The 12021-nt window shown below is 36.8% G+C and overlaps 1 protein-coding gene and 1 non-coding gene across 7 annotated transcripts in view; both read right to left on the bottom strand.

The window, feature by feature from the left end:
* The window catches only part of STAG2 (STAG2 cohesin complex component), a 119479-nt gene that overhangs the window by 46406 nt on the left and 61052 nt on the right, over positions 1 to 12021 (bottom strand). For all 6 annotated transcript variants that reach the window (XM_057538793.1, XM_057538798.1, XM_057538797.1 and 3 more), the window contains exons 7-12: positions 10648 to 10852; positions 8525 to 8676; positions 5662 to 5735; positions 4409 to 4532; positions 3510 to 3608; positions 3334 to 3413 (exon numbers count right to left, since the gene is read on the bottom strand). In XM_057538793.1, coding sequence (XP_057394776.1) covers positions 3334 to 3413; positions 3510 to 3608; positions 4409 to 4532; positions 5662 to 5735; positions 8525 to 8676; positions 10648 to 10852 — 734 coding nt within the window. The remainder of the gene's footprint in view (positions 1 to 3333; positions 3414 to 3509; positions 3609 to 4408; positions 4533 to 5661; positions 5736 to 8524; positions 8677 to 10647; positions 10853 to 12021) is intronic.
* LOC114238202 (U6 spliceosomal RNA) lies at positions 5924 to 6030 on the bottom strand. Its single transcript, XR_003623610.1, has one exon. It is a non-coding gene; the product is annotated as a U6 spliceosomal RNA (small nuclear RNA).

The following is a 12021-nucleotide window of genomic DNA, read 5'->3' as shown; positions in this document are numbered from 1 at the left end:
TCCCATATAGGTTATTACAGAGTGCTGAGCAAAGTTCCCTGTGCTATACAGTATGTCCTTGTTGATTATCTATTTTATATATAGTAGTGCATATATATTAATCCCAACCACCTAATTTAAATTTTGAGGTAGAGCTGCCTTCTTTTTAATGACTGCAATGTAGTCCATTTCATATAAATGGGGTTAACAACCATGCTCCTCACAGAGGACTGCTGCATTAAATGAGGTAACCCCTATGAGGTGCTTCTATTAGTTATTATATATCAATTTAATTCTTCCTCTATTAATAATCATCTAGAATATTTCCAAAATTCTATTACAAATAGTACTATGTTAGAGAATGTAAGCATTTTATATTTTGAATAGATACTGCCAAGCTTTGCTCCAAAGAGGTTCTACCAATTCATAGTCCCATCAATAACGTATAAGGGTCTGTTTTTGCATAGCCTTACCAACGTAGTGTATTACCAAACACATTTTGTATCTTTGTCAAGAAATAGGTAAAAGATGGTCTCATTTTAATATACATGTCTCTAAGTACGGCTAAACGTGTTTTCATATGTTTAAATTTTTATTTTCTTTTCTGTCAATGATGTGGTTCCTAACTTTTGACTCTTTTCCTATTGGGTTTCTGTTCTTGTTATTGATTTATTGAAAGTGACTCCTATGATGCAAATATTTTGCCCAGTCTGTCATTTGTTTTCTGAGTTTGTTTATATTTTATGTCATATACACATTTCTAGTTTTTTTTCTTCTAGTTTTTCATGTAGTTAAAATTCAGTATTTTTTTTAATGTCTAGGTTTTATGTCATGCTCAGAAAGATATTGCTCAGTTTACATATAAAATATAAATGTTTAATCCTCCCCTAAGTTTTCATCTAGCACTTTAATGGTCTCATTTATCTACATTTAAACATTTCATCCACCTGGAAATCATTTCTATATAAGGTCGAAATATGAATCCAATTTAATTTCCCCCAAAACAGAACCTAAGTGTCACAAAACCATTTATTTTCTGAGAGGAAACGACCCTTACCCTACACTAGGTTCCTGGATGCATTTAAGTTTGTCTCTATTCTTTATTCAGTGCCACTGATTTCTGTCTATTCACATACCAGTGCCAAAATTTAAAAGTTACTATGGTAGGGGGAGGGAGGGATAAATTAGGAGTTTGGGATTAACATATACACACTGCTATGTATAAAATAGATAACCAGCAAGGACCTACTATATATATGTATAACCGAAACACTTTGCTGTACACCTGAAATTAACACAACACTGTAAATCAACTATACTTCAATTTTTTAAATTAATAATAATAATAAAAGTTACTGTGGTTTTACAATATGACTTAAAATCATACCGGGTAGTCATCTCTCATTAGTTTTTATCAGAATTTTGCTGGCTACTCTTACATGATGACTTTTCCATACATACGAGCGTCAGAATTAGCATGCTATGATTTTTTTTTGAAAAGGCCCTTTTTCAATTATTTGGATCATGTTAACAACCTAAATGTCCATTAATAGATGAATGAATAAATAAAATGTGTTATACATACAATGGAATATACTGAGTCTCCAAAAGGAATAAAATTCTGATACATAACCTAACATGGATGAACTCTGAAGACATTATGCTAAGTGAAATAAGCCTGCTACAAAAGGGCAAATATTGTATAATTCCACTTATATGACGTACCTAAAATAATCAAATTCAGAGATAAAGAGTAGACAATATGACTTAAAATCACACTTGGCAGTCGTCTACAGAGTATCAGTATGGGAAGATAAAAAAGGTTCTGGAGATGGATAATGGTGATGGCTGCACAACAATATGAATGTACTTAATTCCACTGATCTGTACTCTTAAGTATGTTTAAATGGTAAATCTTATATATATCATCACATCTTTTTAAAATGGAAAAAAGTGAATTCCATCACTTTTACATTTTAACATAATAGAATACGTTTTAAATTCAGATTGTTTACAGATAAGTTTCAGTATATACTAATTTCTAAAAGTGTGACAAGGGACTTCCTTGGTGGTCCAGTGGTAAAGAATCTGCCTTACAATGCAGGGGACACAGGTTTGATCCCTGGTCAGGGAACTAAGATCCCACATGCCAAGGGGCAATGAGCACGCCACAACTACTGAGCTCTCGCACCTCAACTAGAGCCTGCGTGCCGCAAACTACAGAGCCCATGCACTCTGGAACCCGTGCACCACAACTACAGAGCCCACGCGCCCTGGAGCCTGCACGCCACAACTAGAGAGAGAAAACCCGCACACCACAATTAAAGAGAAACCCACGCACCACAACAAAAGATCCCGCATGCCTCAACGAAGATTCTGCATGCCGCAACTAAGACTCAACACAGCCAAAAATAAATAAGATAAATAAATAATAAATAAAATCTTAAAAAAAATAGAAGTGTGACAAAATATGATAAGCATATTTAACACATTCAAGTGTTTAACTTTATTTCAAGAGCATCTGAAGACAGTAAAATTGAAAGGAAACTAGTCAAGAGAATGAGAACACATGAATTCCTAGCTCAGAATTTTCTAGTCCAATGGTTCTCTCTTCCTGTTTTCTCAACTTTACATGAAAAAATTAAACTTCTTGCTGTAAAACCCCAAGTTATTAAAATTTACATCTAGATAAATTTAAGCCAAGTATTCTAATGTATTATTTAGATAACTAGACATTAGCAATATGCAATAAATACATACTTACTGTTGGACTTCCCTGGTGGCCCAGTGGTTAAGACTCCGCACTCCCAATGCAGGGAGCCCGGGTTCGATCCCTGGTCAGGGAACTAGATCCCACATGCATGTTACAACTAAGAGCCCGCATGCCACAACTAAAAGATCCCACATGCCGCAACTAAGACCCAGGGCAGTCAAATAAATAAATAAATTTTTTTTCTTTTTTTTTTTTTTCAAAATTAATTTATTTTATTTATCTTTGGCTTCGTTGGGTCTTCACTGCTGCGCGCGGGCTTTCTCTAGTTGCGGCAAGCCTGGGCTACTCTTCATTGCAGTGCGCGGGCTTCTCATTGTGGTGGTTTCTCATTGCGGAGCACGGGCTCTAGGTGTGCAGGCTTCAATAGTTATGGCACGCGGGCTCGGTAGTTGTGGCTTGCAGGCTCTAGAGCGCAGGCTCAGTAGTTGTGGTGCCCAGGCTTAGTTGCTCCGCGGCATGTGGGATCTTCCTGTACCAGGGCTCAAACCCGTGTCCCCTGCACCGGCAGGCGGGTTTTTAACCACTGCGCCACCAGGGAAGCCCTAAATAAATTTTTTTTTTTTTTAAAAAAACATACTTACTGTAAAACAAGAGTGAGTAATTTTATTGCTTGTACTGCAACATCATATTCTTTGTCAAGGGTCATAGACACAATTCTATCCTAAGGACAAAAATAATTAAAATATTCTTAAAGGGAAAGCCAGAAAAAATACTTTCAAATAATAGGTAATTTTTAAATACTTAGAGTAATACTAACCTTGAACCGACTGGTAAATAGCTCCAGTTTGGAATTAAGCTCTTTGTTATAATAAAGCCCTTGTAGAGCAGTGAGACATTTGAGTCTTACCTCACCTTGCTGAATGAAACAAGAGGAGAAAATTTATTAAAACTCTGCATATTTTCAACCTGAACATTCAAGATACTTACAATATTTTCTACTTTAAATATGTTCTATACAATAGCATTTCTTCAGAAACTCTCATCTTTGATAATGCAAAAATAGGAATCAATACATAAACATTTAAAACTAAATACCTTTGGGGTTACTATTGCTGTAGGTCAAATGAAAATTTTTTGAAAAGTTTTTCAGAGCAATACTATTGTGAAAGACGACAGTAGCATATTTCACAGTAAGTTTTCCTTTACAGAAAGTAATATTTGTAAGGAATATATACAAAGAACTTCAAGGCTTGTGAAGAGGCAGACTAAGAGAAAGGTAGATTAATTAAAAAAAAATAAAAACGGTCAGAAGCCAAGTTGTAATTTATAATCTGGCTAAGATACATGTTTATCAAGAGAATCAAAATTAAAGAAATTTTAAAATGTATATAGCACTTACATATTAACAGAGTAAGAATTCTTCTTACTGCTCTAAGAAATGTCTCACCACCACCACCATCACCTACATGATCCAATTGTTTCAGTACAAAATTTTCAAGATTGAAGGCTAAATCAGTGGCCAAGATTCAAAAAACTAGGGGACTTTATGTGATAGAGACCATATTTTCATGGAGCAGACAGAAAAGAATAAAGGAGAGAGGGCTATAGGAATGTGCTCCCAGTTATACCTACATGCAGATAAGTCACTATGAATGAGAGCAGCAGATAGCTATGCCTATGTGTAAAAAGAAAAGCAGTCTATAAGGCATATCTTACCTTATCATGCATAGTCCAACCAACATATTTTAAATAACTGTCATTAAGAAAGGCATCACTATACATTTTCATCCAAATGCCAATTTCTTCAATGCAAATAGCTCGGATTTCAGCTATTGCATCCCTGCATGGAGGAAGGAAAATTATGCATATTAGTGCCAGTATACCACAGGACTTGTGGTTTATTTAAGCAGCGCCAAATACTTCATACCTACTATGAATATACCACTACCTTAAGTATTACTGGGGATTTAAAAGCAGAATTGAAGCATGGCCCCCGAATGCCAAGAGCTTACAGTCTAGTTGTCAAAGCATAATTATCACCATATAAATATTTAAAGTTAAATAAACCTACAAACAGAATCCAATCCCCACCTTTTATACCATGCCATACCCCAGCCTTTGTTCACACCTCCTGGGCATGGTGTGTTCAGACAGCAGGAACACTAGTCTGGTTAGAGAATATTTTCCAGGTGAGAATTAGTTACACCTAATATTGAGGCCAAGCTCAATTTGGATTTGAATGTCAGACTAAATTATTTTGAATTCATCCTGTAGGTAATGGTAAGTCATTCATGGCTTTTGAGCAGAAGAATGATGCAACAAAAGAACATTTTAAGACAACTGCAATAATCTCTAGGCATGAGAATGATGAGGGAACAGACTAAGGTAATGGTGACAACAGAAATAAAAAGGTAAGAATAGACAAAGGGATATTACAAAGGAAGTATTAACCTGATCCAATAACTGCCAAGTTAAGGAAACGACGGAGAAGTTAAATAAACATGCCACCAAAATTTAAAGATTAGGTTACAGCAGAAATGGTGGTAAGATTACCTATTTCTTTCCTCTACTCATTCAAAATAAGGGAAACATCTCACTTAAATCTATCCAGCTTTTCCCACTGAGTCAGCTTTTCCCACTGCGTCAGGAATCAGAACGTATAGTCTCTACTAACATAGTACCTCCAAAATCAATTAAGTATTTTGTACCCTGACTCCTAATAACAGCAGTAGCCTCCATTTTCTGGGCATCTACAAGTCAAGCACAACATTACCCCATTTTTCAGATAGAAAACAAAGTTGAGAGCAGTTAAGTAACTTGCCTAAAGTGTCTCAATCAGTGGAAGAGCTTAGATTCTAACACTGATCTTACTCTAACATGATTTCCACTAAATTTATATTGCCTAAACCACTAAATATCCAAACTTGAACAGAATAAGAGTTACATTAAAAAAAACTGTCCTGACTTACCGGTATCTATGTACAAACACTCCCTTAAATATTGCATTCATCATATTTTCTATTTCATCTTGATTTTCTTGAAGCTGAAAAGAACACATCATTTATTTTCAATTGTAATGGAAGAGAACCAAAAGGACATCTAAAAGTTGTTACAAGCACAAATGCAGGTTTCTCCAGTGTTTTGGTTATTACACCCAATTCCTTTTTTTTTTTAACATCTTTATTGGAGTATAATTGCTTTACAATGGTGTGTTAGTTTCTGCTTTATAACAAAAATATGGAACGCTTCACGAATTTGCGTGTCATCCTTGCGCAGGGGCCATGCTAATCTTCTCTGTATCGTTCCAATTTTAGTATATGTGCTGCCGAAGCGAGCACCCAATTCTTAATTCCACTAAACAAAGTGTCCACATACAAAAATTAACAGCTGTTGTCTATCAGGTAGCCACAGTCCCTTGATACTTGGAATATTTGTACTTGGTTTTTAATGTTTGGCTGGTAGACTAATTTTTTAAATGGTCACATATTTTCATTGTATAAATGTACATAAAGAAATCTGTTATGTAGTTTATTATAATACATATCTATTATATAACATATAATCAAGAAAGCATAACAATGTTTCATTATCTTGGTGTTTAGCATCTGAAAAATAAGTCATGTTAACTAGTACCTGCTCAAAGAACAAAAACGATTTGAGTAAAATAACTTGGCAAAAAATCTGTCTCCCTGCTAAATATTTTTGAGGGAAACAAGGCTCACTTGAAATAATCAACTAAATATTTCAAATCTTGGTTGACTTATTTACTCCCATATATTTTCAATTCAGAGCTTGAGAGTTAAGAGAAAATTGTTTCAGAGCTTGAGAATTACAAGGAAAATCTTTCACACGCTAAGTATTAATTAGCTTTTAGATTATGTTCTGTTTCTGTAAAATGTTTTTTTTCTTTTCATGAATATAATCTCACATTTCCAAATAATGCTAACAAGGGCATGCACTTGTATGCATTAGCACAGTCAAAGGCACAGGTGGTCTTTCAACATGTTTAAAAACTTAACCCAAGCTAGAAGTATTAATATCTTATATTTGTACAAGAATTTTAAACTCAAAACCCGTTTTTACCTATATCCACTCATTCTATGTTCAGAATCTTTAGAATCAGGCCATAATTTCATGCATTATGTTCATCTAATAAAGCATCCAATGCAATTTATTAACTAAGTTAAGGGGCAAAAAGGTCAATTCTTCATTTCAACTACAGTTGACCCTTGAACAACGCAGAGGCTAGGGACGCTGACCCTCCACACAGTTGAAAATCCAAATAAAACTTATAGTCGGCCCTCTGTATATGCAGTTTCTCTGTATCCACAGTTTCTCCACATACAAGGTTCCACAACCAAAGATTCAACCAACCGTGGATCATGTAAGTACTGTAATATTTACTACTGAAAAAAATCCAAGTATAAATGGATTTGCACAGTTCAAACCTGTATTGTTCAAGGGTCAACCGTACGTGAAAAAGATGAGGAGTTTAGGCATGGTGGAAATGTGGGCAAGATTTTTCTGGCTTTTCTTGAGCAGGGGGCATTTTAAAAAGTTATTGGCGGGCTTCCCTGGTGGCGCAGTGGTTGAGAATCTGCCTGCCAATGCAGGGGACACGGGTTCGAGCCCTGGTCTGGGAAGATCCCACATGCCGCGGAGCAACTAGGCCCGTGAGCCACAACTACTGAGCCTGCGCGTCTGGAGCCTGTGCTCCACAACAAGAGAGGCCGCGATAGTGAGAGGCCCGCGCACCGCGATGAAGAGTGGCCCCCGCTTGCCACAACTAGAGAAAGCCCTAGCACAGAAACGAAGACCCAACACAGCCATAAATAAATAAATGAACAAATACTTTAAAAAAAAAAAAAAGCAGGTCTCCTCTGCTTAAAAAAAAAAAAAAAAGTTATTGGCTATCTCAGAAATAACCAACTTTTAAATTATAGTTACCACTACCCCCCCAAAAAATGTCAAACTCAAGTAAGTAATTTATGGAATACCACGGCAAGTATTTTAACTCAACTGCATTACTAATATTTCTGAAACATGAGACTTTGCCTGTTAGAAATAAAAATAAACATCCCCAATATCAGATAGCAAAATATTACATCACCAATGAAGGAGGAATTTAAATCAAAAACACAACATCAAGGGAATTCCCTGGCAGTCCAGTGGTTAGGACTCGGCACTTTCACTGCCAGGGCCTGGGTTCAATCCCTGGTCAGGGAACTAAGATCCCACAAGCCGCGCGGCATGGGGGCAGGGGAGACAACAACAACAATGACCAAAAAACACAACATCGAAAGATTTTATTTATTATTATTTAGCATAAAACTGAAAAAATATATTTTCCTCACTCATAGTTGAATTTGGTGGTCATAATGTTAACCAAGTGCCTCTTACACTACAAAAAAACCAAAAACACAGATTATGACAGCATAAATAGCTTATAAGTTATTTTTCGAAGTGACTTTACATAAGTGAAACCTCATTTCATCCTGACAGTAAGCTGAGGGAGGAAGTTAGGAGAGAGATTTTCACAGTAGAGATGAATAACACTAAAGCATTAAGCAGCTTGTCAGACTGGCCCAGGACTCCTTATGTGAAGCCTTGAACTCTTAATCCTAGTCCACATAGAAAGAATATATACACAGAAGGTATTGTTGGCATGAATAATCAACAAAAATAAGTTAGATGTATAAACAACCTGAAACATGTTGTTTAAATTTTTCAAAAAAAATTATCTGATGAACTAGCAAAGTTATATCATAATTAATGGTGACCAAGTTAGTTACAGATTAATAGCTTAAATATTCAGTGCAAAAGTGTACGTACCTCTTTCCGCTTCTGTAGCAGGAGTTCTAGCCTCTCATTGGCTCGTTTTCCAATCATTTTATTCCGTTCTGCCTCATATTGTCTTTGTGTATTATCCATATTAATGCTAAGATTTAGTGCCACATTCACCAAAGCTGTCATCAACTTCATAGCTATTTTTAAATGGAAAATGTTGAACTTAGTCTCACAGATACAAAAATTTACAAGTTAAGATCAAATTAAGAGAAATTAAAAACAAGATGGGCTGTTCCGCTTCTAACAGAAAAGAAAAATATAGCTGCTACAAACGACAACAACAATAGTAAAACAACAGCTAATATGTATTGAATACTTACTATATGTCAGTTACCTATGCTAAATACTTCTCATGGTTTAACTCCTAATCCTTACAACAGCCCTCAAAGTTAAGTATTATCCTCATTTCATTCATGAAGAACCTGAAGCTCAGGGAGATTAAGAAATTTGCCTCAGACTACACAGTTCATATACATAGTTAAACCAAGATTCAAAACTAGGTAATCTGACTCTAGACTATGCTCAAATCCCACTATACTATGATATATATGTCCCCTACAATGACCTTTTCCAGAGACCACGATTCACCTTCTAAATAAATTTTGATTCATACAGCAGTCATTTAGCTATCCAGTAACCAAAGGGGGAGGGAACTTAAGTGCTTTTTATCAAAGTACAGCGTGTAGAAATGTTGGACAGTTTTATCAGTATTTGATTTCCTTTAATTTTACTCTATTACATATCATCATAAAGACAATGGTGCGATTATGAAGGACAGATCTAGATAAAAAGTCAAAAGTACAAAGAGTAAAATATCACTCAATAAAGTGCTTTTTATCAGAGTTCCTCCAGATCTCTACCTTCTGTTACTGAACTCTTGCTACTGAGACAAGACTCACTGCCTGTGATTTCAAACTTATTAACTGAAATATCTGAACACTTTATGCTTAATATAGCTTAGTCTAGACTATGTCTCAGACCTGGTTCACTGCATGATAGAACACCGCAAAACTAAACCTTAATTTGTGGCTATTGGCTCTCTTTAAAAGAAATTCCCAATCTTCTGCTCTGAGCTATTCCACACCTTCAGCAAACCAGTTTGTCATTCTGATCTAAAATTACCCACCTTACCCCATCATATATGTTTTAATTTACTTTAACTGTTCAAGTTCTTAACATCAAAGCTACCTAAATTCACAGAGCAAGATCACGTTCATATTTTGTGACCTCAAATCTAAAAGCAAAACCTATAGGGAGATTGTATGCATTTTATTTTTTTTTAAATGGAGGGCTGAGCAGAAGTACATCTTTAATCATAGCTTTAATTCTCTGGGGAAATACTCTAAAGGAAAAAAACATCCCCACACTTAGAGAAAGAAAAATTTTTGTAGAAATCAAAATATTCTATCATTAAGGCTTAGAATACTATAGTAACAATTAATGCCTAGTTGATTTATTCAAACTCAAACCAAAAAGCACATATTCAATAATAGTACTTTCAGCACAAAAGAGAAACCAAAACATTTTATCAACATCAACACTAAAAATCACTGTTCTAGAATTAATCATGTGAGCCTTAAAAATATAACTCATTTCATTAAAATTTAAAGATCAAAGAATTTGACTCAGCCTAAAGTTACTCAGAAGCGTAAGAAAAATCAGCTTTTTGTGGTGTGATTAAATAAGCATCATCCTGTAGTGACCATCATACCAGGAGGGACTATGCTAGCAGAGACTATGCATAAAGGTCATTTAGAACTACATATCCAAAATGACTGTTCCCCAAATTTGCTGTCAATACCTTCCTTGATAAAACATATTTCAAGAACCCAACAGATCACTATGCCACAGAAAGGGAAAAGAGGTGGATAGGAAACAAGTAGGTTTACCACAAGAAAATTAATTGTAGTATGCCTTCAGAGAATCAAAACTGAAAATATCACTCCATTCCCAGTAATTCGTGAGGGCTGAAGGAGAGGGGAGAGTGTCCTCTTAGGTGCTACTTAATAAACAAAATTAATTTGTCACCATTATTTCATTTCTTTTAATGAAAATCATTTTCATCTCTAACCTAAGAAAATGCACAGAAAATATTTCTAAATACTGACCTGCCAGGGTGCTTGTGTGTCGAAATGCTCTGACTTGTGAGTCAGACAATCCTGTAAGAAGTGAAATGACCGTATCCATCATGTACTCATCATATATGATACTATATTGACACTGCCGTACTAATACACCAATGAATTCACAGAAACTGGATTTGAACTTCTTCCACTGAGGACCAGCCATGGTAAGTGGATAATCTCCACTATCCTAAAACAGAAATTTTAAACAGCAATTTCATTTAAAACACATGACTTAATAAACTTTTACTTTTTTTTCAAATACCCTAGGCAGAAGCTAAAAGACTCCTTTATCGGACCTCCCTGGCGGCGCAGTGGTTAAGAATCCGGCGGCCAATGCAGGGGACACAGGTTCAAGCCCTGGTCCGAGAAGATCTCACATGTCACAGAGCAACTAAGCCCGTGCACCACAACTAGTGAGCCTGTGCTCTGGAGCCCGCAAGCCACGACTACTGAGCCCACGTGCCACAACTACTGAAGTCCACATGCCTAGAGCCCATGCTCTGCAATGAGAAGCCACCGCAATGAGAAACCCGCGCACCGCAACGAAGAGTAGCCCCCGCTTGCCGCAACTAGAGAAAGCCCGCGCGCAGCAATGAAGACCCAATGCAGCCAAAAATAAAATATAAATAAATAAACAAATTTATTTTTTAAAGAAAGACTCCTTTATCTCATCTTTCTTCTGTAATAAATCCTCAAAGTAGGCAGAAGAATAATATGCAAAGGTAGAGGTACCTTTGAACACATCTCTTTTATTTAAGATCAAAATGGATGGGGGGCTTCCCTGGTGGCGCAGTGGTTGAGAATCTGCCTGCTAATGCAGGGGACACGGGTTCGAGCCCTGGTCTGGGAAGATCCCACATGCCACGGAGCGGCTGGGCCCGTGAGCCACGGCTGCTGAGCCTGCGCGTCTGGAGCCTGTGCCCCGCAGTGGGAGGGGCTGCGATAGTGAGAGGCCCGCGCACCGCGATGAAGAGCGGTCCCCGCACCGCGATGAAGAGTGGCCCCCACTTGCTGCAACTAGAGAAAGCCCTCGCACGAACCGAAGACCCAACACAGCCAAAAATAAATAAATAAATAAATAAAGTAGCTATAAAATTAAAAAAAAAAAAAATGGATGGGACTTTCCTGGTGGTCCAGTGGTAAAGAATCCGCCTTACAATATGCAGGGGACACAGGTTCGATCCCTAGACAGGGAACTGGGATACCATATGCTGCAGGGCAACTAAGCCTGCGAGCCACAACTACTGAACTCGCGCCTCAACTAGAGAGCCCGCATGCCACAAACTACAGAGCCCACGTACTCTGGAACCCGCACTCCACAACTAAAGAGAAGCCTGTGAGCCGCAAGTAAAGATC

The sequence above is a fragment of the Balaenoptera acutorostrata genome, chromosome X (genome assembly GCF_949987535.1).
Source record: "Balaenoptera acutorostrata chromosome X, mBalAcu1.1, whole genome shotgun sequence".
Taxonomy (NCBI): Eukaryota; Metazoa; Chordata; class Mammalia; order Artiodactyla; family Balaenopteridae; genus Balaenoptera; species Balaenoptera acutorostrata.
This window is presented reverse-complemented; position numbering and strand designations above follow the sequence as displayed.